Source organism: Oncorhynchus clarkii, chromosome 15, assembly GCF_045791955.1.
Source record: "Oncorhynchus clarkii lewisi isolate Uvic-CL-2024 chromosome 15, UVic_Ocla_1.0, whole genome shotgun sequence".
NCBI lineage: Eukaryota > Metazoa > Chordata > Actinopteri > Salmoniformes > Salmonidae > Oncorhynchus > Oncorhynchus clarkii.
Window position 1 is genome coordinate 12,237,657 of NC_092161.1, and position 27,368 is coordinate 12,265,024.

The 27,368-nt window shown below is 40.7% G+C and overlaps 1 protein-coding gene across 1 annotated transcript in view; it reads left to right on the plus strand.

Moving 5' to 3' along the window:
• The window catches only part of LOC139366914 (catenin delta-2-like), a 573,021-nt gene that overhangs the window by 96,448 nt on the left and 449,205 nt on the right, over positions 1–27,368 (plus strand). Inside the window, exon 2 of the mRNA XM_071104665.1 lies at positions 11,502–11,635. Coding sequence (XP_070960766.1) covers positions 11,507–11,635 — 129 coding nt within the window. The 5' untranslated portion in view covers positions 11,502–11,506. The remainder of the gene's footprint in view (positions 1–11,501; positions 11,636–27,368) is intronic.

The window sequence follows — 27,368 nt, forward strand, 5'->3', positions numbered from 1 at the left end:
TGTTTCTACAACTTGATTAGAGTCCACCTGTGTTATATTCAATTGATTGGACATGATTGGGAAAGGCACACACCTGTCTATGTAAGGTCCCACAGTTGACAGTGCATGTAAAAACCAAGCCGTGAGTTTGAAGGAATGGTCAACCATATCTGCAGTCTTCTACCAATCAGGCCTTTATAGTAGAGTGGCCAGATGGAAGCCACTCCTCAGTAAAAGGCACATGACAGCCTGCTTGGAGTCTGCCGAAAGGCACCTTTGTGTTTGTGAAACAAGATTCTTTGGTATGATGAAACCAAGATTGAACTCTTTGGCCTGAATGCCAAGCATCACATCTGGAGCAAACCTGACACCATCCCTACGGTGAAGCATGGTGGTGGTAGAATCATGCTGTGAGGATGGTTTCCAGCGACAGGCACATGGAGACTAGTCAGGATCGAGGGAAAGATGAATGGAGCAATGTACAGAGAGATCCTTGATGGAAACCTGCTCCAGATTGCTCAGGACCTCGACTGGGACAAAGGTTCACCTTCCAACAGGACAACGACCCTAAGCACACAGCCAAGCCAATGCAGGAGTGACTTCGGGACAAGTCTCTGAATGTCCTTGAGTGGCCCAGCCAGAGCCCGGACTTGAACCCGATCAAACATTTCTGGAGAGACCTGAAAATAGCTGTGCAGCGATGCTCCCCATCCAACCTGACAGAGCTTGAGAGGATCTGCAGAGAAGAATGGGATAAACTACCCAAATACAGGTGTGCCAAGCTTGTAGCGTCATACCCAAGAAGACTCCAGGCTGAAATCGCTGCCAAATGTGCTGTACTGAATATTGGGTCTAAATACTTATGTAAATGTGATATTTCTGTTTTTCAGTTTTAATACATATGCAAACATTTCTAGAAACCTATTTTTGCTTTGTCATTATGGTGTATTGTGTGTAGATTGATGAGGGGAGGAAAACTATTTAAGACATTTTAGAATAAGGCTGTAATGTAACAAAATGTGGAAAAGTCAAGGGGTCTGAATACTTTCCTCATGCACTGTAATGTCTGCCATTTGTGTTTGTTATTGCCTTGTGTGTGTGCCTGTTGGTAGGCCCTTGTCCATGTCTCTCTCTGTCTCAGTAACAGGACAGAGAAAGGAACCACTTTAACAGGGATTCCCTGTCTGTTCTCAAGCTAGCACTGAAACAGTTTCCACAGTGATGTGATTTGGCTGCCATAGTGATTTGGCTGCCATGGAGCCAGTTACACTGCTGAAGGTTAAACATGTTTAAGGAGAGACAGTGGGGGGGGGGGGGAGAGAGCGATAGGGAGAGAGAGAGAGAGAGAGAGAGAGAGAGAGAGAGACGCACACCCAGGTACCTCTTAAAATATCTCCTCACAGTACCACTTTTACCTCTTGAACATGACGGTGGGTGCCATCCTGCAGATTAGCAGTAAGCACTCTCAGAGCTCCTGGGGACGTTCAAAAGCGAGACACTGTTCAGTGAGTTCTCAGTGAGTTCTCTCTCCCACTCTCCCAGTCCCTCCCTACCTCCCTTTTTCGGACCTTAGGATAGGCTGAGAGACTGCTCACTGTAGTTTATCTAAGCCAGTTAACACTCTGAAGTGTGAGAGAGGGAGCTCCAGCAACACTGTGGAAAATCCAGTAGAATCTGAAGTGATTGAATTTCACTCCCACAACTCTCATAATAAGCCTGCTATTTACTCAATCCCAAGTTAACTACTCGTGTCTACTTTACATGAAGGCTGGAAGACCCTAATGTGTTGTTGTTTGATAATAAAGAAGAGGTTTTTCACTCAAGTTCTTATTATGTGATATTTGAATAGTAATTATGATATAATTGTTGTTGTTTAGAAGATATACTGTACTATGAGTATTAGTCATGTTGTTGTTGGTGTCTATAGGAAGTACAGTGGGGCAAAAAAGTATTTAGTCAGCCACCAATTGTGCAAGTTCTCCCACTTAAAAAGATGAGAGGAGAGAGGCCTGTAATTTTCATCATAGGTAAACTTCGACTATGACAGACAAAATGAGAAAAAAAATCGTAGGATTTTTAATGAATTTATTTGCAAATTATGGTCGAAAATAAGTATTTGGTCAATAACACAAGTATATCTCAATACTTTGTTATATACCCTTTGCTGGCAATGACAGAGGTCAAACGTTTTCTGTAAGTCTTCACAAGGTTTTCACACACTGTTGCTGATATTTTCGCCCATTCCTCCATGCAGATCTCCTCTAGAGCAGTGATGTTTTGGGGCCACCCTGCATATCATTGCTGGCTTGCTTCTGAAGCTAAGCAGGGTTGGTCCTGGTCAGTCCCTGGATGGGAGACCAGATGCTGCTGGAAGTGGTGTTGGAGGGCCAGTAGGAGGCACTCTTTCCTCTGGTCTAAAAATATTCCAATGCCCCACTACACTGCCCTGTGTAGGATGCCGTCTTTCGGAAGAGACGTTAAATGGGTGTCCTGACTCTCTGAGGTCATTAAAGATCCCATGGTACTTATCGTAAGAGTAGGGGTGTTAACCCCGCTGTCCTGGCTAAATTCCCAACCTGGCCCTCAAACAATCACTGTCACCTAATAATCCCCAGTTTACAATTGGCTCATTCATCCCCCTCCTCTCCCCTGTAACTATTCCCCATGTCGTTGCTGCAAATGAGAATGTGTTCTCAGTCAACTTACCTGGTAAAATAATGGATAAATAAATAAATGTTTTGGGGCTGTTGCTGGCAACACGGACTTTCAACTCCCTCCAAATATTTTCTATGGGGTTGAGATCTGGAGACTGGCTAGGCCACTCCAGGACCTTGAAATGCTTCTTACGAAGCCACTCCTTTGTTGCCCTGGTGGTGTGTTTGGGATCATTGTCATGCTGAAAGACCCAGCCACGTTTCATCTTCAATGCCCTTGCTGATGGAAGGAGGTTTTCACTCAAAATCTCCAAATACATGGCCCCATTCATTCTTTCCTTTACACGGATCAGTCGTCCTGGTCCCTTTGCAGAAAAACAACCCCAAAGCATGATGTTTCCACCCCCCATCACAGTAGGTATGGTGTTCTTTGGATGAAGCTCAGCATTCTTTGTCCTCCAAACACGACGAGTTGAGTTTTTACCAAAAAAGTTATATTTTGGTTTCATCTGACCATATGACATTCTCCCAATCTTCTTCTGGATCATCCAAATGCTCTCTAGCAAACTTCAGACGGGCCTGACGGGCCTGGACATGTACTGGCTTAAGCAGGGTGACACATCTGGCACTGCAGGATTTGAGTCCCTGGCGGCGTAGTGTGTTACCGTTCTTGTGATTATTTGACCCCACGGGGTGAGATCTTGCGTGGAGCCCCAGATCGAGGGAGATTATCAGGGATATTTTATGTCTTCCATTTATGTCTTCCATTTCCAACTGCTCCCACAGTTGATTTCTTCAAACCAAGCTGCTTACCCATTGCAGATTCAGTCTTCCCAGCCTGGTGCAGGTCTACAATTTTGTTTCTGGTGTCCTTTGACAGCTCTTTGGTCTTGGCCATAGTGGAGTTTGGAGTGTGACTGTTTGAGGTTGTGGACAGGTGTCTTTTATACTGATAACAAGTTCAAACAGGTGCCATTAATACAGGTAACGAGTGGAGGACAGAGGAGCCTCTTAAAGAAAAAGTTACAGGTCTGTGAGAACCAGAAATCTTGCTTGTTTGTAGGTGACCAAATACTTATTTTCCACCATATTTTGCAAGTAAAGTCATTAAAAATCATACAATGTGATTTTCTGGATTTTTTTCTCCTAATTTTGTCTGTCATAGTTGAGGTGTACATATGATGAAAATTACAGGCCTCTCTCATCTTTTTAAGTGGGAGAACTTGCACAATTGGTGGCTGAAAAAATACATTTTTGCCCCACTGTATACTACGAGTATTAGTAATGATGTTGTTGTCTATAGGAGGTATACAATGAATATTAGTAATGATGATGATGTTGTTGTCTATAGGAGGTATACTATGAGTATTAGTAATGATGATGATGATGTTGTCTATAGGAGGTATACTATGAGTATTAGTAATGATGATGATGATGTTGTCTATAGGAGGTATACTATGAGTATTAGTAATGATGATGATGTTGTTGTCTATAGGAGGTATACTATGAGTATTAGTAATGATGATGATGTTGTTGTCTATAGGAGGTATACTATGAGTATTAGTAATGATGATGATGTTGTCTATAGGAGGTATACTATGAGTATTAGTAATGATGATGATGTTGTTGTCTATAGGAGGTATACTATGAGTATTAGTAATGATGATGATGTTGTTGTCTATAGGAGGTATACTATGAGTATTAGTAATGATGATGATGTTGTTTGTAGGAGGTATACTATGAGTATTAGTAATGATGATGATGTTGTTGTCTATAGGAGGTACACTATGAGTATTAGTAATGATGATGATGATGATGTTGTCTATAGGAGGTATACTATGAGTATTAGTAATGATGATGATGATGTTGTCTATAGGAGGTATACTATGAGTATTAGTAATGATGATGATGTTGTCTATAGGAGGTATACTACGAGTATTAGTAATGATGATGATGTTGTCTATAGGAGGTATACTATGAGTATTAGTAATGATGATGATGATGTTGTCTATAGGAGGTATACTATGAGTATTAGTAATGATGATGATGTTGTCTATAGGAGGTATACTATGAGTATTAGTAATGATGTTGTTGTCTATAGGAGGTATACTATGAGTATTAGTGATGATGATGATGTTGTTGTCTATAGGAGGTATACTATGAGTATTAGTAATGATGATGATGATGTTGTCTGTAGGAGGTATACTATGAGTATTAGTAATGATGTTGTTGTCTATAGGAGGTATACTATGAGTATTAGTAATGATGTTGTTGTCTATAGGAGGTATACTATGAGTATTAGTAATGATGTTGTTGTCTATAGGAGGTATACTATGAGTATTAGTAATGATGGTGATGATGATGTTGTCTATAGGAGGTATACTATGAGTATTAGTAATGATGATGATGATGATGTTGTTTATAGGAGGTATACTATGAGTATTAGTAATGATGATGATGTTGTTGTCTATAGGAGGTATACTATGAGTATTAGTAATGATGATGTTGTCTATAGGAGGTATACTATGAGTATTAGTAATGATGATGTTGTTGTCTATAGGAGGTATACTATGAGTATTAGTAATGATGATGTTGTTGTCTATAGGAGGTATACTATGAGTATTAGTAATGATGTTGTTGTCTATAGGAGGTATACTATGAGTATTAGTAATGATGTTGTTGTCTATAGGAGGTATACTATGAGTATTAGTAATGATGTTGTTGTCTATAGGAGGTATACTATGAGTATTAGTAATGATGATGATGATGTTGTCTATAGGAGGTATACTATGAGTATTAGTAATGATGATGATGTTGTTGTCTATAGGAGGTATACTATGAGTATTAGTAATGATGATGATGATGTTGTCTATAGGAGGTATACTATGAGTATTAGTAATGATGATGATGTTGTCTATAGGAGGTATACTATGAGTATTAGTAATGATGATGATGTTGTCTATAGGAGGTATACTATGAGTATTAGTAATGATGATGATGGTGTTGTCTATAGGAGGTATACTATGAGTATTAGTAATGATGATGATGTTGTCTATAGGAGGTATACTATGAGTATTAGTAATGATGTTGTTGTCTATAGGAGGTATACTATGAGTATTAGTGATGATGATGATGTTGTTGTCTATAGGAGGTATACTATGAGTATTAGTAATGATGATGATGATGTTGTCTGTAGGAGGTATACTATGAGTATTAGTAATGATGCTGTTGTCTATAGGAGGTATACTATGAGTATTAGTAATGATGTTGTTGTCTATAGGAGGTATACTATGAGTATTAGTAATGATGTTGTTGTCTATAGGAGGTATACTATGAGTATTAGTAATGATGGTGATGATGATGTTGTCTATAGGAGGTATACTATGAGTATTAGTAATGATGATGATGATGATGTTGTTTATAGGAGGTATACTATGAGTATTAGTAATGATGATGATGTTGTTGTCTATAGGAGGTATACTATGAGTATTAGTAATGATGATGTTGTCTATAGGAGGTATACTATGAGTATTAGTAATGATGATGTTGTTGTCTATAGGAGGTATACTATGAGTATTAGTAATGATGATGTTGTTGTCTATAGGAGGTATACTATGAGTAGTAGTAATGATGTTGTTGTCTATAGGAGGTATACTATGAGTATTAGTAATGATGTTGTTGTCTATAGGAGGTATACTATGAGTATTAGTAATGATGTTGTTGTCTATAGGAGGTATACTATGAGTATTAGTAATGATGATGATGATGTTGTCTATAGGAGGTATACTATGAGTATTAGTAATGATGATGATGTTGTTGTCTATAGGAGGTATACTATGAGTATTAGTAATGATGATGATGTTGTTTATAGGAGGTATACTATGAGTATTAGTAATGATGATGATGATGTTGTTGTCTATAGGAGGTATACTATGAGTATTAGTAATGGTGATGATGCTGTTGTCTATAGGAGGTATACTATGAGTATTAGTAATGATGTTGTTGTCTATAGGAGGTATACTATGCGTATTAGTAATGATGATGATGATGTTGTCTATAGGAGGTATACTATGAGTATTAGTAATGATGATGATGTTGTTGTCTATAGGAGGTATACTATGAGTATTAGTAATGATGATGATGTTGTTGTCTATAGGAGGTATACTATGAGTATTAGTAATGATGATGATGATGATGTTGTCTATAGGAGGTATACTATGAGTATTAGTAATGATGATGATGATGTTGTCTATAAGAGGTATACTATGAGTATTAGTAATGATGATGATGATGATGTTGTTTATAGGAGGTATACTATGAGTATTAGTAATGATGATGATGTTGTTGTCTATAGGAGGTATACTATGAGTATTAGTAATGATGATGATGATGTTGTCTATAGGAGGTATACTATGAGTGTTAGTAATGATGATGATGTTGTTGTTGTTTGTAGGAGGTATACTATGAGTGTTAGTAATGATGATGATGATGATGTCTATAGGAGGTATACTATGAGTATTAGTAATGATGATGATGTTGTCTATAGGAGGTATACTATGAGTATTAGTAATGATGATGATGATGTTGTCTATAGGAGGTATACTATGAGTATTAGTAATGATGATGATGATGTTGTCTATAGGAGGTATACTATGAGTATTAGTAATGATGATGATGTCTATAGGAGGTATACTATGAGTATTAGTAATGATGTTGTTGTCTATAGGAGGTATACTATGAGTATTAGTAATGATGTTGTTGTCTATAGGAGGTATACTATGAGTATTAGTAATGATGTTGTTGTCTATAGGAGGTATACTATGAGTATTAGTAATGATGATGATGATGTTGTTGTCTATAGGAGGTATACTATTAGTATTAGTAATGATGTTGTTGTCTATAGGAGGTATACTATGAGTATTAGTAATGATGATGATGTTGTTGTCTATAGGAGGTATACTATGAGTATTAGTAATGATGTTGTTGTCTATAGGAGGTATACTATGAGTATTAGTAATGATGTTGTTGTCTATAGGAGGTATACTATGAGTATTAGTAATGATGATGATGTTGTTGTCTATAGGAGGTATACTTTGAGTATTAGTAATGATGATGATGTTGTCTATAGGAGGTATACTATGAGTATTAGTAATGATGATGATGTTGTTGTCTATAGGAGGTATACTATGAGTATTAGTAATGATGATGATGTCTATAGGAGGTATACTATGAGTATTAGTAATGATGATGATGTTGTCTATAGGAGGTATACTATGAGTATTAGTAATGATGTTGTTGTCTATAGGAGGTATACTATGAGTATTAGTAATGATGTTGTTGTCTATAGGAGGTATACTATGAGTATTAGTAATGATGATGATGTTGTTGTCTATAGGAGGTATACTTTGAGTATTAGTAATGATGATGATGTTGTCTATAGGAGGTATACTATGAGTATTAGTAATGATGATGTTGTTGTCTATAGGAGGTATACTATGAGTATTAGTAATGATGATGTTGTTGTCTATAGGAGGTATACTATGAGTATTAGTAATGATGATGATGTTGTTGTCTATAGGAGGTATACTATGAGTATTAGTAATGATGATGATGTTGTCTATAGGAGGTATACTATGAGTATTAGTAATGATGTTGTTGTCTATAGGAGGTATACTATGAGTATTAGTAATGATGATGTTGTTGTTGTTTGTAGGAGGTATACTATGAGTATTAGTGTCAAGATAATTAAGTTCTCAGTGTTCATAAACCCAATTGAATTGATTACTCAGCCTGATACCCAGCATTTGTAGGAAACTGGTTGGAATGAATCAGACGGAGGCCCAGCTACAATTGTCAGGAATGTTTAGTTAGAGAGCTCTGCCTATCATTTCCGGCACATTGGTCTATATACCTCACATTTCGTCACACATCTCCCTCCTCCTCTCAGATACAATGGCAACATAGTTCACAAGTCTTCTCCTACTCATAAATAGTCTGCCACCTGTTAAACAATTTACTACAAGCCCAAGGTCTCTCCCCTCCCTTGGTGGGGACAGGATGTCCTGTAAGGAACACAGTATTCCAGCCGGTCTGACGATAGCTCCATTAGTTTCTAACAAGGAACAGAAAGTCCCTGTTCTAATTCTTGACTAACACTACACATATTAGATTTCGTGTTATGATTCTAATAAGATTCATACAATCATACAGTGACAGGGTAGTATTCTGTCAGTTATAGTTCTACGTTAAATGTATACATAATTAAGTCATTATTCATCAAAAATCACATAACAATTAGTAATGATGATGATGTTGTCTATAGGAGGTATACTACGAGTATTAGTAATGATGATGATGTTGTTGTCTATAGGAGGTATACTATGAGTATTAGTAATGATGATGATGTTGTTGTCTATAGGAGGTATACTATGAGTATTAGTAATGATGATGATGATGTTGTCTATAGGAGGTATACTATGAGTATTAGTAATGATGATGATGTTGTTTATAGGAGGTATACTATGAGTATTAGTAATGATGATGATGATGTTGTTGTCTATAGGAGGTATACTATGAGTATTAGTAATGATGATGATGTTGTCTATAGGAGGTATACTATGAGTATTAGTAATGATGATGATGATGTTGTTGTCTATAGGAGGTATACTATGAGTATTAGTAATGATGATGATGTCTATAGGAGGTATACTATGAGTATTAGTAATGATGATGATGATGTTGTCTATAGGAGGTATACTATGAGTATTAGTAATGATGATGATGTTGTTGTCTATAGGAGGTATACTATGAGTATTAGTAATGATGATGATGATGTTGTCTATAGGAGGTATACTTTGAGTATTAGTAATGATGATGATGTTGTTGTCTATAGGAGGTATACTATGAGTATTAGTAATGACGATGATGTTGTCTATAGGAGGTATACTATGAGTATTAGTAATGATGATGATGTTGTTGTCTATAGGAGGTATACTATGAGTATTAGTAATGATGATGATGTTGTTGTCTATAGGAGGTATACTATGAGTATTAGTAATGATGATGTTGTCTATAGGAGGTATACTATGAGTATTAGTAATGATGATGATGTTGTTGTTGTCTATAGGAGGTATACAATGAATATTAGTAATGATGATGATGTTGTTGTCTATAGGAGGTATACTATGAGTGTTAGTAATGATGTTGTTGTTGTTGTCTATAGGAGGTATACAATGAATATTAGTAATGATGATGATGTTGTTGTCTATAGGAGGTATACTATGAGTATTAGTAATGATGATGATGATGTTGTCTATAGGAGGTATACTATGAGTATTAGTAATGATGATGATGTTGTTTATAGGAGGTATACTATGAGTATTAGTAATGATGATGATGATGTTGTTGTCTATAGGAGGTATACTATGAGTATTAGTAATGATGATGATGTTGTCTATAGGAGGTATACTATGAGTATTAGTAATGATGATGATGATGTTGTTGTCTATAGGAGGTATACTATGAGTATTAGTAATGATGATGATGTCTATAGGAGGTATACTATGAGTATTAGTAATGATGATGATGATGTTGTCTATAGGAGGTATACTATGAGTATTAGTAATGATGATGATGTTGTTGTCTATAGGAGGTATACTATGAGTATTAGTAATGATGATGATGATGTTGTCTATAGGAGGTATACTTTGAGTATTAGTAATGATGATGATGTTGTTGTCTATAGGAGGTATACTATGAGTATTAGTAATGACGATGATGTTGTCTATAGGAGGTATACTATGAGTATTAGTAATGATGATGATGTTGTTGTCTATAGGAGGTATACTATGAGTATTAGTAATGATGATGATGTTGTTGTCTATAGGAGGTATACTATGAGTATTAGTAATGATGATGTTGTCTATAGGAGGTATACTATGAGTATTAGTAATGATGATGATGTTGTTGTTGTCTATAGGAGGTATACAATGAATATTAGTAATGATGATGATGTTGTTGTCTATAGGAGGTATACTATGAGTGTTAGTAATGATGTTGTTGTTGTTGTCTATAGGAGGTATACAATGAATATTAGTAATGATGATGATGTTGTTGTCTATAGGAGGTATACTATGAGTGTTAGTAATGATGTTGTTGTTGTCTATAGGAGGTATACTATGAGTATTAGTAATGATGATGTTGTTGTCTATAGGAGGTATACTATGAGTATTAGTAATGATGATGATGTTGTTGTCTATAGGAGGTATACTATGAGTATTAGTAATGATGATGTTGTTGTCTATAGGAGGTATACTATGAGTATTAGTAATGATGATGATGTTGTTGTCTATAGGAGGTATACTATGAGTATTAGTAATGATGATGATGTTGTTGTCTATAGGAGGTATACTATGAGTGTTAGTAATGATGTTGTTGTTGTCTATAGGAGGTATACTATGAGTATTAGTAATGATGATGATGATGTTGTCTATAGGAGGTATACTTTGAGTATTAGTAATGATGATGATGATGTTGTTTGTAGGAGGTATACTATGAGTATTAGTAATGATGATGATGTTGTTTATAGGAGGTATACTTTGAGTATTAGTAATGATGATGATGTTGTTGTTGATGGGAGGTATACTTTGAGTGTTAGTAATGATGATGATGTTGTTGTTGTCTATAGGAGGTATACTATGAGTATGAGTAATGATGATTGTATATTATATTATGTGATATTAATGTTGTCTATAGGAGGTATTCTATGTGATGTGTGTATATTATATAATGTGATATTGTTGTTGTCTATAGGAGGAATTCTATGTGATGTGTGTATATTATATAATGTAATATTGTTGTTGTCTATAGAAGGTATGCCGGTGCCAGACCAGCCATCAGAGCAGGGAGCCAGTCTGCTGAGTCCAGGTCTACCGTCATCTAATGGAGACGGATCAGACGGGACAGAGACCACCTCCGCTATCCTGGCCTCTGTCAAAGAACAGGTACTGTAGGTCTGTCTGCCTGTCTCTCACTGTGTGTATGTGTCCATATCAGCAAGTGAGACTTAAACACACTGATCTGTACTTGGAACACACAAACGTACACTGTGTACTATGAATTATTTGCTTTAGAACCTGCTGCTGGAGCAGATATCAGTATTCCAGTCCTATGCAGTTGGTTCAGGACAGTCCATGTTAGAAGTCAATATTGAATGTGTAGAGGAGGAATCAGGAAGTAATGTCGAGACAAAAAAAGTCTATGACTAGGGTCGCTGTAGTCTTTGACAATTTTTAGGGCTTTCCTCTGACACCAACTGGTACAGACGTCCTGGATGGCAGGAAGCTTGGCCCCAGTGAGGTAAGGACCCTAGTCATATTGCCTTGCGGTCGGAAGCCGAGCCGTCCCAAGGTGGGAAGGGGCGTGCTCAGTCCTCCTTTTCCTGTAGTCCACAACCATCTCCATTGTCTTGATCACGTTGAGGGAGAGGTTGTTGTCCTGGCACCACATGGCCAGGTCTCTGACCTCCTCCCTATAGGTTGTTTCATCGTTGTCTGTGATCAGGACAACTGCCATCGGCAAACGTGATGATGGTGTGGAGCCGTGCCTGGCCATGCATTCATGAGTGAACAGGGAGTACAATAGGGGACTGAGCACGCACCCCTGAGGGGCCCCGTGTTGAGAATCAGTGCGGAGAATGTGTTGTTACCTACCCTTCTCACCTTGGGGCGGCTCGTCAGGAAGTCCAGGATCCAGTTGCAGTGAGTCACAGGGTCCTTAGCTTAGTGATGAGCTTTGAAGGCACTATGGTATTGAACGCTGAGCTGTAGTCAATTAATTAATTAATCAATCACATATGTGTTCCTTTTGTCCAGGTGGGAAAGGGCAGCGTTGAGTGCAATAGAGATTGCATCATCTGTGGATCTGTTGGGTCGGTATGCAACTTGGAGTTGGTCTAGGGTTGTTGATGTGAGCCATGACCAGCCTTTTAAAGCACTTCATGGCTACAGACGTGAGTGCTACGGGTCGGTAGTCATTTAGGCGTGTGTGGAGTAAAGGTGGTCTAGAGTTTTCTCCCTCTAGCTGCACATTTAACATGCTGGTAGAAATTAGGTAAAACAGATTTAAGTTTCCATGCATTAAAGTCCCCGGCCACTAGGAGTGCAGTCTCTGGATGAGTGTTTTCCTGTTTGCTTATAGCCATATACAGCTCACTGAGTGCAGTCTTAGTGCCAGCATTGGTTTGTGGTGGTAAATAGACAGCTACAAAGAATATAGATGATAACTCTCTCTGTAAATAGTGTGGTCTACAGCTTTTCATGAGATACTCTTCCTCAGGCGAGCAAAACCTCAAGACTTCCTTAGATTTCGTGCACCAGCTGTTGTTTACAAACATACATAGACCGCCATCCCTTGTCTTACCAGAGGCCGCTGTTCTATCCTGATGAAAAAGATTAACACCCACCAGCTGTAGGTTAATCATGTCATTGTTCAACCATGACTTGGTGAAACATAAGATATTACAGTTTTTAATATCCCGTTGGTAGGATATACATGATCGTAGTTTGTCTTATTTTCCATTGATTGTACGTTGGCTAATAGGACCGATGGTAAAGGCAGATTACCCACTCGGCGTTGGATCCTTACAAGGCACCCAGATCTTCGTCCCCGATATCTCTGTCTCTTTCTCATGCAAATGACAGGGATGAGGGTCTTGTCGGGTGTCTGAAGTACAGGTATATCCTTCCCATCTGACTCGTTGAATAAAAATATTCCTACAGTGCGGGCTGAGTAATCGCTGTCCTGATATCTAGAAGCTTTTTTCGGTCATAACAAACAGTGGCAGCAACATTATGTACGAAATAAGTTGCAAATAACATGAAAAAACACACAATAGTTGGCTGCCGTTTTATGGTCTCCTATCTCCTCCGGCGCTCTGACTTTGCTGGTAGCTTCTTTATTGAGAAAAAATGTACTTACTATAACTGTGATATGTGGTTGTCCAACCTAGTTTTTGCATGGATTCCGTGACGCGGTTAGCTTTTAACAGCTTAACTGACAGGTTAAAGTCTGCTTGAAAGAGCCGCTAAGCTGCTAACATTAGCCATTAAGCTAACAAAGTTACTCCCAGATGTGTTTTCCGATTGATCCCTCTTTGTCTGGAGAAGTAAATTAAATCCCAAAAAGCGTTGTAGGAGCTGTATCTACTACGCTTTGTTTCGGGACAAGGTGGATCCCTCAGAGTTCTAATGCGGAAAATGTTTGCTTGCCGAGGATTATAGGCTTGAGGTGGCTTCCTGGATCACGCAGGTCGCTAACCTACGTAAGAAACTGGGGATGAATGCACTAACTGTAAGTGACTCTGGATAAGAGAATCTGCTAAATGACTAACATGTACAACGTAAACAGGGTACCTTCTATCTAAATACGTTATTGCAAAGAGACACCGGAAAGAGATCATTGTGTGTGTGAGTTTTAGGTGTCTGTGTGCAGTTTGTCTTTGTGTTTGAGAGAGAGAGAGAGAGAGGAGTCACACGTTGAAATCAATGCCCTGGGCCTCCCGAGTGGCGCAGGGTCTAAGGCACTACTTCTTAGTGCTAGAGGCGTCACTACAGACCCGGGTTCGATCACAACCGGCCGTGATCAAGAGTCCCATAGGCGGCGCACAATTGGCTTTAATTGGCTCATCATGCTCTAGCGACTCCTAGTGGTCAGGTGAACAGTGTTTCCTCAGAAACACATTGGTGCAGCTGGCTTCCGTGGGTGTTAATCCAGCCGCTGTGTTAGATTTCAAAAAGGCTTTACGGTGAAAGCAGACCATGCGATTATCTAAGGACAGCGTCCCGCATACAAACGCATGAAAATCCTTTTTCAACCATGCAGGTGCGCCACAAAAGTCCGAAATAATGATATAATAAATGCCTTACCATTGAAGATCTTCTTCTTTTTGCAATCCCAAATGTCTCAGTGACACAATGAATGGTCGTTTTGTTCGATAAATTCCTTCTTTATATCCCCAAAAATGTCCATTTATTTGTCACGTTTGATTCAGAAATACACCGGTCCCAACATGACTACAAAGTAAGTAAGTAAGTTACCTGAAAAACTTGGTCCTAACATTTAAAACAATATCCCTAATCCAACCTCAGGTATCCTAAAATGTAAATAATCTATACAATTTAAGACGGGATAATCTGTTTCCAATTCCCGAAGAAAAATAACACGGAGCGCGCTCCTGTTCACGCACACCAAAATAGTAGGGACCTTCAGAGTGACACATGGAATGAATAGCACTACTTCTTCATATCTCAAAAGAAAAACATCCACCAATTTCTAAAGACTGGTGACATCTAGTGGAGGCCATGGGAACTGCAAACAGGTTCCTCATAAATAGGGGTTCCCATAGAAAACCATTAGGAAATCCTACCTCAATTTATTTTTTCCCTGGATGGTTGGTCCTCGGGGTTTCGCCTGCCAAATCAGTTCTATTATACTCACAGACGTTATTTTATAGAGTGTTATAGAGTGTTTTCTATCCAAATCTACCAATTATATGCATATCCTAGTTTCTGGGCCTGAGTAGCAGGCAGTTTACTTTGGGCACGCTTTTCATCCGGACGTGAAAATACTGCCCCCTATCCTTAAGAAGTTTAAGAAGCGTGGTTTGGCGGGTCATGTTTCGGAGGACGCATGACTACACCTTTGCCTCATGAGAGTTGCAGCGATGAGACAAGATCGAAATGGGTGAGAAAAAAGGGTTAATAACCTCTTCATCCTACCCCCTCCTTTTTCGAACATTCTGTTAAAAATCGCGCAACTTTTCAGCGTCCTGCTACTCATGCCAGGAATATAGTATATGCATATGATTAGTATGTGTGGATAGAAAACACTCTGAAGTTTCTAAAACTGGTTAAATCACGGCTGTGACTATAACAGATTGTGTGTTTCATCGAAAAGCGCAAGAAAAACTGCTCACTGAAAGCTAAAAATAATATCCATGCGTCACTTTCATGGGTTGTTAAAAGGGCATGCAATTCCTACAGATTCCACACGATGTCGCCATTGTCGTCATTTTCCGGGGAGTTTTTTGTTGGTAAATCCAACTAACTGGATTCAATTTCTTCCGGTCTCCGCCAGGATGTTTTGAAGTGCACATTTTCGGCCATTGATTTGAAGACTAGGAGCTATTGAATACACATCGCCCTGTAATCATTTTGATAGATTATAAACGTTTACTAATACCTAAAGTTGGATTACAAAAGTATTTCGAAGTGTTTTGTGAAAGTTTATCGTCGACTTTTTTAATTTAAAAAAATGACGCTGCGTTTTAAAACAATGTTTTTTTCTGAATTACACAGCTTCCATGGAAAGCTATTTTGGGTATATATGGACCGATTTAATCGAAAAAAAGACCCAATAGTGATGTTTATGGGGCATATAGGAGTGCCAAGAAAGAAGCTCGTCAAAGGTAATGAATGTTTTATATTTTATTTCTGCGTTTTGTGTAGCGCCGGCTACGCTAAATCTTTGTTTACGTCGCATTCAGGCATTTTGGGGTGTTGCATGCTATCAGATAATAGCTTCTCATGCTTTCGCCGAAAAGCATTTTAAAATTCTGACTTGTTGGCTAGATTCACAACGAGTGTAGCTTTAATTCAATACCCTGCATGTGTATTTTGATGAACGTTTGAGTTTTAACGAGTACATTTAGCATTTAGCGTAGCGCATTTGCATTTCCAAGTGCCTACTTGAGACATCTGCGTCTCAAGTAGGAGCAAGAAGTTTTAAAATACAAAAATAAATAAATCAACGGCTTGGGAAATGGAAGTCTCTGTATGTGTTTGTGTCAATATAGCTCTGAGTTCTCTCCCCTCACATTCAATTAAAAGTAAAAAGTTCCCTTGCCTCCAGGATAAAACGGTATTCTTTCATGGAACACATTCCTTTGAGAATCATTGAATAGGGAGATTGAATAGGGAGATTGAATAGGGAGATATTTCTGGGCCTTGAACAATGCTTTGACTGATAGAATGTTGATTCACCACGGGTTGTCACAAAGACTTTGCCAAATCATTGTACATTTTGTAAAACATTTTATACGTCTGAGATTTGTATTTTGTCATATGTAACCTGTAGGTCAAGGGCAAACTAAGTTGGACATTTTGAAAAGCCTTTCCTATTGCTAAATCTGTATTCAGAAAGTAATGAGATTGGAGAGGGAGGGGGGGTTATATTGTAAAATACATGCAAAGTCATTCCATGTCCACATCATAACTGTCTGACAACCTGACTTAGTAACTCAGCGTGTTTACACCCTCTATCTGTTCTCCCACACAGCTACACATATAGATGGACAATAGATATTCACATCATGGAGATATGAGCTGAATTGCGTACATATGATGTGCATGCTGTCAGCAGATTTGTGTGTAGTGTGTGGTGTGTAGTGTGTGGGTCTGTGTAGTGTGTGTGTCTGTGTCATGTGTAGTGTGTTGTGAGTGTATAGTGTGTGTGTGTCTGTGTAGTGAGTGTGTATTGTGTGTGTGTCTGTGTAGTGAGTGTGTAGTGTGTGTGTGTGGGTCCCCAGATCCTCAAAAAGTTCTACAGCTGCACCATCTAGAGCATCCTGACTGGTTGCATCATTGCCTGGTATGGAAAATGCTCGGCATCTGACCGTAAGGCGCTACAGAGGGTAGTGCGTAGGGCCCAGTATACCACTGGGGCCAAACTTCCTGCCATCCAGGACCTCTATACCAGGCAATGTCAGAGGAAGGACCTAAAAATTGTCAAGGACTCCAGCCACCCTAGTCATAGACTGTTCTCTCTGCTACCGCATGGCAAGCGGTAGCGGAGCGCCAAGTCTAGGACAAAAAGGATTCTTAACAGCTTCTACCCCCAAGCCATAAGACTCCTGAACAGCTAATCAAACGGCTACCCAGACTATTTGCATTAACACCCCCTCTTTTACACTGCTGCTACTCTCTGTTTATTATCTATGCATAGTCACTTTAACTCTCCCTACATGTACATATTACCTCAATTACCTCGACTAACCGGTGCCCCCGCACATTGACTCTGTGCCGGTACCCCCTGTATATAGCCTCCACATTGACTCTGTACCGGTACCCCCTGTATATAGCATCCACATTGACTCTGTACCGGTACTCCCTGTATATAGCCTCCACATTGACTCTGTACCGGTACTCCCTGTATATAGCCTCCACATTGACTCTGTACCGGTACCCCCTGTATATAGCCTCCACATTGACTCTGTACTGGTACCCCCTGTATATAGCCTCCACATTGACTCTGTACCGGTACCCCCTGTATATAGCCTCCACATTGACTCTGTACTGGTACCCCCTGTATATAGCCTCCACATTGACTCTGTACCGGTACCCCCTGTATATAGCCTCCACATTGACTCTGTACTGGTACCCCCTGTATATAGCCTCCACATTGACTCTGTACCGGTACCCCCTGTATATAGCCTCCACATTGACTCTGTACCGGTACCCCCTGTATATAGCCTCCACATTGACTCTGTACCGGTACCCCTGTATATAGCCTCCACATTGACTCTGTACCGGTACTCCCTGTATATAGCCTCCACATTGACTCTGTACCGGTACCCCCTGTATATAGTCTCCACATTGACACTGTACCAGTACTCCCTGTATATAGCCTCCACATTGACTCTGTACCGGTACCCCCTGTATATAGTCTCCACATTGACACTGTACCAGTACCCCCTGTATATAGCCTCCACATTGACTCTGTACCGGTACTCCCTGTATATAGCCTCCACATTGACTCTGTACTGGTACTCCCTGTATATAGCCTCCACATTGACTCTGTACCGGTACCCCCTGTATATAGCCTCCACATTGACTCTGTACCGACACCCCCTGTATATAGCCTCCACATTGACTCTGTACCGGTACTCCCTGTATATAGCCTCCACATTGACTCTGTACCGGTACCCCCTGTATATAGCCTCCACATTGACTCTGTACCGGTACTCCCTGTATAAAGCCTCCACATTGACTCTGTACCGGTACTCCCTGTATATAGCTCCACATTGACTCTGTACCGGTACCCCCTGTATATAGCCTCCACATTGACTCTGTACCGGTACTCCCTGTATATAGTCTCCACATTGACTCTGTACCAGTACCCCCTGTATATAGCCTCCACATTGACTCTGTACCGGTACTCCCTGTATATAGCCTCCACATTGACTCTGTACCGGTACTCCCTGTATATAGCCTCCACATTGACTCTGTACCGGTACTCCCTGTATATAGCCTCCACATTGACTCTGTACCGGTACTCCCTGTATATAGCCTCCACATTGACTCTGTACCAGTACCCCCTGTATATAGCCTCCACATTGACTCTGTACCGGTACCCCCTGTATATAGCCTCCACATTGACTCTGTACCAGTACCCCCTGTATATAGCCTCCACATTGACTCTGTACTGGTACCCCCTGTATATAGCCTCCACATTGACTCTGTACCGGTACCCCCTGTATATAGCCTCCACATTGACTCTGTACTGGTACTCCCTGTATATAGCCTCCACATTGACTCTGTACTGGTACCCCCTGTATATAGCCTCCACATTGACTCTGTACTGGTACTCCCTGTATATAGCCTCCACATTGACTCTGTACTGGTACTCCCTGTATATAGCCTCCACATTGACTCTGTACCGGTACTCCCTGTATATAGCCTCCACATTGACTCTGTACCGGTACTCCCTGTATATAGCCTCCACATTGACTCTGTACCGGTACTCCCTGTATAAAGTCTCGTTACTGTTATTTCACTGCTGCTCTTTAATTATTAATTATTTTTATTTGTACTTATGTATTTTTTTACTTAACACTTATTAAGTAAAACATTTGGGGCTCCTGAGTGGTGCAGTGGTTTAAGGCACTACAGTCGTGTTTGTGTAGTGTGTAGTGTGCGTGGGTTTAGTGTGGAGTGTGTAGTGAGTGTGTGGTGTGTAGTGAGTGTGTAGGTGTAGTGAGTGTGTATTGTGTGTAGGTGTTGTGTGGAGTGTGTAGTGAGTGTGTGGTGTGTAGTGAGTGTGTAGGTGTAGTGAGTGTGTATTGTGTGTAGGTGTGGTGTGGTGTGTAGTGAGTGTGTAGTGTGTGTGTAGGTGTAGTGAGTGTGTATTGTGTGTAGGTGTAGTGTGTGTGTGTGTGGTGTATGGCTGTTGGTCGACCAAGATTGTTTTAGTTCAGCAGTAACAAATATATATACACCGTATATACCGTTCAAAAGGTTGTGGCCACTTGTTTTGAGGCAGAGTTGCAAAGAAAAAGCCATATCTCAGACTGGCCAATAAAAAGAAGAGATTAAGATGGGAAAAATAACAGATACTGGACAGAGGAACTCTGCCTAGAAGGCCAGCATCCCGGAGTCGACTCTTCACTGTTTACGTTGAGACTGGCAGGTGTTTTGCGGGTACTATTTAATGAAGCTACTAGTTGAGGACATATGAGGCATCTGTTTCTCAAACTAGACACTCTAATGTACTTGTCCTCTTGCTCAGTTGTGCACTGGGGCCTCCCACTCCTCTTTCTATTCTGGTTAGAGACAGTTCGCTGTTCTGTGAAGGGAGTAGTACACAGCGTTGTACGAGATCTTCAGTTTCTTGGCAATTTCTCGCATGGAATAGCCTTCATTTCTCAGAACAAGAATAGCCTGACGAGTTTCAGAAGAATTTTTTTTGTTTCTGGCCATTTTGAGCCTGTAATCAAACCCACAAATGCTGATGCTCCAGATACTCAACTAGTCTGATAATGGGCCTCTGTACGCCTATGTAGAGATTCCATAAAAAATCTGCCGTTTCCAGCTACAATAGTCATTTACAACATGAACAATTTCTACACTTTATTTCTGATCAATTTGATGTTATTTTAATGGATACATTTTTTAAAAATTTTCTTTCAAAAACAAGGACATTTCTATGTAACCCCAAACTTTTGAACAGTAATTTATATATATATTTGCGCCCATCTCAGTGAACTAATCCATTGCGGAGGCCTAGACTGTGATGGAGGCTCCATATGGAGGGTGTGATGCTATTGTGGAGCTTCCACAGGCATCCAGAGGCCAAATCGCACTCCGTACCGCATCGCCATGAGCCTCCCAAATGCTGTGACATTGCAGGGGCTCCGCATTGACATGATTGGTTGCGGGGGGCGGTACATCCCGTATAAACATAAACTCACTTCCTTGACAACAGCTCTGCATTGACATGATTGGTTGCGGGGGGCGGTACATCCCGTATAAACATAAACTCACTTCCTTGACAACAGCTCTGCATTGACATGATTGGTTGCGGGGGGCGGTACATCCTGTATAAACATAAACTCACTTCCTTGACAACAGCTCTGCACTGCTCCGCGAAAGCAAGAGGTATGAATGCGCGGATTGACCATGCGCCCAGATGCACTTCTTTCTCCAGAATGCGCTCTGTCCCGCCAATGTGTGCACATTCATTATTTTATAACTTCATTGTGTGAATTGTTTGCGTTTGATTGTTAGTGTCTTTCACTTCCCCATTACATACATCACCAGTAGTACATTTACCATTCATTTATCATTCATTTATCATTCATTTCTATCATTTCTAATCTACAACGTTTGTTACTTTGGTTGCGGTAATTTATTTTAATGCATTCAATATTATTATTCCAGTCTTCCCATTATCATTGTCGGAGTGGACACATTGTTTGCAGAGTGCAAAAGTTTTGGTTTATTTCATTTTCTTTTACGTCTTTTACGTTTTGTCAATTTAGTCATTGTCTTTTGTTTGGAGCGCTCCTGTTAATGTTGAGTTAAGAAAATGTAGGCATATAAATGTGCCCATTTGGGGATCTGATATTATTTCCGATTGGCTTAAAGCACCACCACTAATGACCTGTGGAGCTTCACAAAGTAATATTCACCTCAAACAGCAAGCAAACAAAGTATGTTTTTACATCCATTGAGAATTACAGTAGTTCCTCAATGTATTTGAAAAATCTTTCTAGCTCTCTCCCTTTCGATAACCATTCAGCGTGAAAGGGAAAAATGTCATGCTCTGATCCAATGGAAACATCAGAAAATAGGCCTACCTGATTACTTCTTATCAGTGCTTGACCTGGACTGAAATAGGTTCGGGTACTCATTTTGGGTGCTGGTACTGTTTATATTCAGGTGCAGGAGCTCCACAATACTTTTGAATTAATATTCTATAAGAGGAACAGGAGCTGAAGCAGTAGAACATTTGAGATGCCGGTAAACAGCTCCGGTGAGCTCCTGCCCAAGTCAAGCACTGCATCTTATCCCTTATGCAAATAGCCTGCATCTGTGTCTGTCCCGAGATCACTGGCACAGGAAACTCTGAGGGCCCAGAATATTTTATACAATGTTGCAAGTTTGCTAGTACAAGCTTCTGAGTGGTCCCAAGTTATAGTTGATACGTTTCAAGTTTATTGCAGACAGGCCATGTGTAGCCATGATTTATAGGATATTTATTTTTATCAGCTTATCTTCTACCTTCAGGCTGCAATATTTTTATTTGTTGGCTTTATCTAGGTTATTTTTTAAATAGTTGGTAATAGAAGTTACTTTTTAGGTTAGTATAATTTTCATTTAGATTTGGGTATAATTTCGATTAACCAAATGACAAGATTGAGATATGAAGAAGTTGTTATAAATTAAACTATTTGACGAGCATTTGCACAGAAAGGTTGCTGTCAGGAGAGCAATGGCAGAATCTGCGAATGCCAACAGGAGCGGGAGGAAAATAGTTGGGTAAGGTTGGCTTGAGGCATTTGTCTTATTTCATCAAATCGTAAGGTTTAAGCATCAGACAACTTCAGTTCATGCATATCGTTGATTTTATTAAAACACATTGGGTATGTCTATATATGGAAAAATAGCTGTCCCCAGTCCACCTGACTGTGCTGCTGCTCCAGTTTCAACTATTCTGCCTTATTATAATTCGACCATGCTGGTCATTTATGAACATTTGAACATCTTGACCATGTTTTGTTATAATCTCCACCCGGCACAGCCAGAAGAGGACTGGCCACCCCACATAGCCTGGTTCCTCTCTAGGTTTCTTCCTAGGTTTTGGCCTTTCTAGGGAGTTTTTCCTAGCCACCGTGCTTCTACACCTGCATTGCTTGCTGTTTGGGGTTTTAGGCTGGGTTTCTGTACAGCACTTTGAGATATCAGCTGATGTACGAAGGGCTATATAAATACATTTGATTTGATTTGATTTGAAAAATACATGTTTAAAAATCTTGATTGGACTAAAGAAGAGACGACTTTCGGTCGACACACACACGCTCACGGACACGCACGCACACACACACACACACACACACACACACACACACACACACACACACACACACACACACACGCACACACACACACACACACACACACACACACACACACACACACACACACACACACACGCATGCTCACACTCTGAATATGGAATGTAAATGCCTGCCTGATCTTTCAGTTTTCCCTCATGTATTGTGATGTGTGTCTGTGTGTGGCCAGTATACTACAACAAGAAAATAATCCTGCAGCAACAGGAAATGTGAATTATTGTGAGTATTATAATTAATGGTCATTTTTTTAAGGGAAAATAAAGTCAGACAATTGGAAATTACAAACTTTAGAAGCCTTTTTAAACCTCAAATACACTAAAAAGTTATCCTGCAACAGGTTGATCTATTTAAGATCCTACATCTGTAGAGAGGGGGGAGGGGGAGAGAGGGAGGGGAGAGAGAAAGTGAGTGTGTGTATGGAGAGATTAAACACAGACTGCCCTTTTCTCTCTCTCTCTCTCTCTCTCCCTCTCCTATTCAAAGGCTTTATATTGGCATGGGAAATATATGTTTACATTTGCCAAAGCAAGTGAAAGATAATAAACTCTGCACCTGCCTCCCTCTCTTTCATTTCAATTCAATTCAGATGCCATCCAGGACCTACATGCTAGGCGGTGTCAGAGAAAAGCCCAAAGAATTGTCAGAGACTCCAGTCACCCAAGTCAAAGACTGTTTTCTCTGCTACCGCACGGCAAGCGGTACCAGAGCGCCAAGTCTCGGACCAAAAGGCTCCTTAACAGCTTCTACCCCCAAGCAATAAGACTGCTGAACAATTAATCAAATGGCCACCGGACTATTTACATTGACCCCCCCCATTTGGTTTGTAAACTGCTTCTACTCGCTGTATGTCATCTACGCATAGTCACCTCTACGCATAATCACCTACCTACATGTACAAATGACCTGGACTAACCTGTATCCCCGGACATTGACTCTGTACCGGTACCCCCTGTATATAGCCTCCACATAGACTCTGTACCGGTACCCCCTGTATATAGCCTCCACATTGATTCGGTACCGGTACCCCCTGTATATAGCCTCCACATTGACTCTGTACCAGTACTCCCTGTATATAGCCTCCACATTGACTCTGTACCGGTACCCCCTGTATATAGCCTCCACATTGACTCGGTACCGGTACCCCCTGTATATAGCCTCCACAATGACTCTGTACCGGTACCCCATGTATAAAGCCTCCACATTGACTCTGTACTGGTACCACCTGTATATAGTCTCCACATTGACTCTGTACTGGTACCCCCTGTATATAGCCTCCACATTGACTCTGTACTGGTACCCCCTGTATATAGCCTCCACATTGACTCTGTACCGGTACCCCCTGTATATAGCCTCCACATTGACTCTGTACCGGTACCCCCTGTATATAGTCTCCACATTGACTCTGTACCGGTACCCCCTGTATAAAGCCTCCACATTGACTCTGTACCGGTACCCCCTGTATATAGCCTCCACATTGACTCTGTACCGGTACCCCCTGTATATAGCCTCCACATTGACTCTGTACCGACACCCCCTGTATATAGCCTCCACATTGACTCTGTACCGGTACCCCCTGTATATAGTCTCCACATTGACTCTGTACCGGTACCCCCTGTATATAGCCTCCACATTGACTCTGTACCGGTACCCCCTGTATATAGCCTCCACATTGACTCTGTACTGGCACCCCCTGTATATAGCCTCCACATTGACTCTGTACCGGTACCCCCTGTATATAGCCTCCACATTGACTCTGTACCAGTACCCCCTGTATATAGCCTCCACATTGACTCTGTACCGGTACCTCCTGTATATAGCCTCCACATTGACTCTGTACCGGTACCTCCTGTATAAAGCCTCCACATTGACTCGGTACCGGTACTCCCTGTATATAGCCTCCACATTGACTCTGTACCGGTACTCCCTGTATATAGCCTCCACATTGACTCTGTACTGGTATCCCCTGTATATAGCCTCCACATTGACTCTGTTCCGGTACCCCCTGTATATAGCCTCCACATTGACTCTGTACCGGTACCCCCTGTATATAGCCTCCACATTGACTCTGTACCGGTACCCCCTGTATATAGCCTCCACATTGACTCTGTACCGGTACCCCCTGTATATAGCCTCCACATTGACTCTGTTCCGGTACCCCCTGTATATAGCCTCCACATTGACTCTGTACCGGTACCCCCTGTATATAGCCTCCACATTGACTCTGTACCGGTACCCCCTGTATATAGCCTCCACATTGACTCTGTACCGGTACCCCCTGTATATGGCCTCCACATTGACTCAGTACCGGTACCCCCTGTATATAGCCTCCACATTGACTCTGTACCGGTACCACCTGTATATAGCCTCCACATTGACTCTGTACCGGTACCCCCTGTATATAGCCTCCACATTGACTCAGTACCGGTACCCCCTGTATATAGCCTCCACATTGACTCTGTACCGGTACCCCCTGTATATAGCCTCCACATTGAATCAGTACCGGTACCCCCTGTATATAGTCTCCGCATTGACTCAGTACCGGTACCCCCTGTATATAGTCTCCACATTGACTCAGTACCGGTACTCCCTGTATATAGTCTCCACATTGACTCAGTACCGGTACCCCCTGTATATAGTCTCCACATTGACTCAGTACCGGTACTCCCTGTATATAGTCTCCACATTGACTCTGTACTGGTACCCCCTGTATATGGCCTCCACATTGACTCAGTACCGGTACTCCCTGTATATAGTCTCCACATTGACTCTGTACTGGTACCCCCTGTATATAGTCTCCACATTGACTCAGTACCGGTACCCCCTGTATATAGTCTCCACATTGACTCAGTACCGGTACCCCCTGTATATAGCCTCCACATTGACTCAGTACCGGTACTCCCTGTATATAGTCTCCACATTGACTCAGTACCGGTACTCCCTGTATATAGCCTCCACATTGACTCTGTACCGGTACTCCCTGTATATAGCCTCCACATTGACTCTGTACCGGTACTCCCTGTATATAGCCTCCACATTGACTCTGTACCGGTACCCCCTGTATATAGCCTCCACATTGACTCTGTACCGGTACCCCCTGTATATAGCCTCCACATTGACTCAGTACCGGTACTCCCTGTATATTGTCTCCACATTGACTCTGTACCGGTACCCCCTGTATATAGCCTCCACATTGACTCTGTACCGGTACCCCCTGTATATAGCCTCCACATTGACTCTGTACCGGTACCCCCTGTATATAGCCTCCACATTGACTCAGTACCGGTACTCCCTGTATATTGTCTCCACATTGACTCTGTACCGGTACCCCCTGTATATAGTCTCCACATTGACTCTGTACCGGTACTCCCTGTATATAGCCTCCACATTGACTCAGTACCGGTACTCCCTGTATATAGTCTCCACATTGTTATTTTATTGTGTTACTTTTTATTATATTTTTCTTTCTTGACTGCCCTGCTTCATTTGATTTGAATTATCTTTATTGGCATGGAAAACTTAAGTTTACATTGCCAAAACAAGTGGAATAGATCATAAGTGTGATTTCTCAATAGCAAGGCTATGCTCACTGAGTCTGTACATAGTCAAGGATTTTCTTAATATTGAGTCACAGGGGTCAGGTATTCTGCCACTGTGTACTCTCTGTTTCGGGCCAGATAGCATTCCAGTTTTCTCCATTTTATGGTTGATTCTTTCCAGTGTGTCAAGTAGTCATTTTTTTGCTTTCTCGTAATTTGTTTGGGTCTAAAGGTGTTTCTGTCCTGGGGCTCTGTGAGGTCTGTTTGTGTTTGTGAACAGAGCCCTCTCTCTCCTTTCTTTCTTTCTCTCTCTCTCATTCTCTCTCTCATTCTCTCGCTCTCTCAATTCAATTCAAAAGGCTTTATTGGCATGGGAAATATACTGTATGTCTACATTGCCAAAACAAGTGGAATATACAAGAAACAAAAGGGAAATAAACAATCAAAAACGAACAGTAAACATTACACTCAAGAAAGTTTTTAAAGAATATAGACATATACACAATAATGTGTAAATGTGTGTGTTCCTTCAGCTCTGTGCTGGTAATGTGGCTATCACCATCGTGACTCTTTCAGAAGGAGGATACACCTGGCTGTTAGCAGGGAGGTCCCCCCCCCCCCCCCCCCCAACACACACACACAACACATTTTCTTCTTGTGACCATTGAGGAGACCAGCTGTGTGTTCTGACAGTCAGGCAACCAATTATACAGTCTGATATTATATCATTATACTGGAACACCCTACTCCCATTCTGTCTGTCTGTCTGTCTGTCTCTCTATTTCTCTT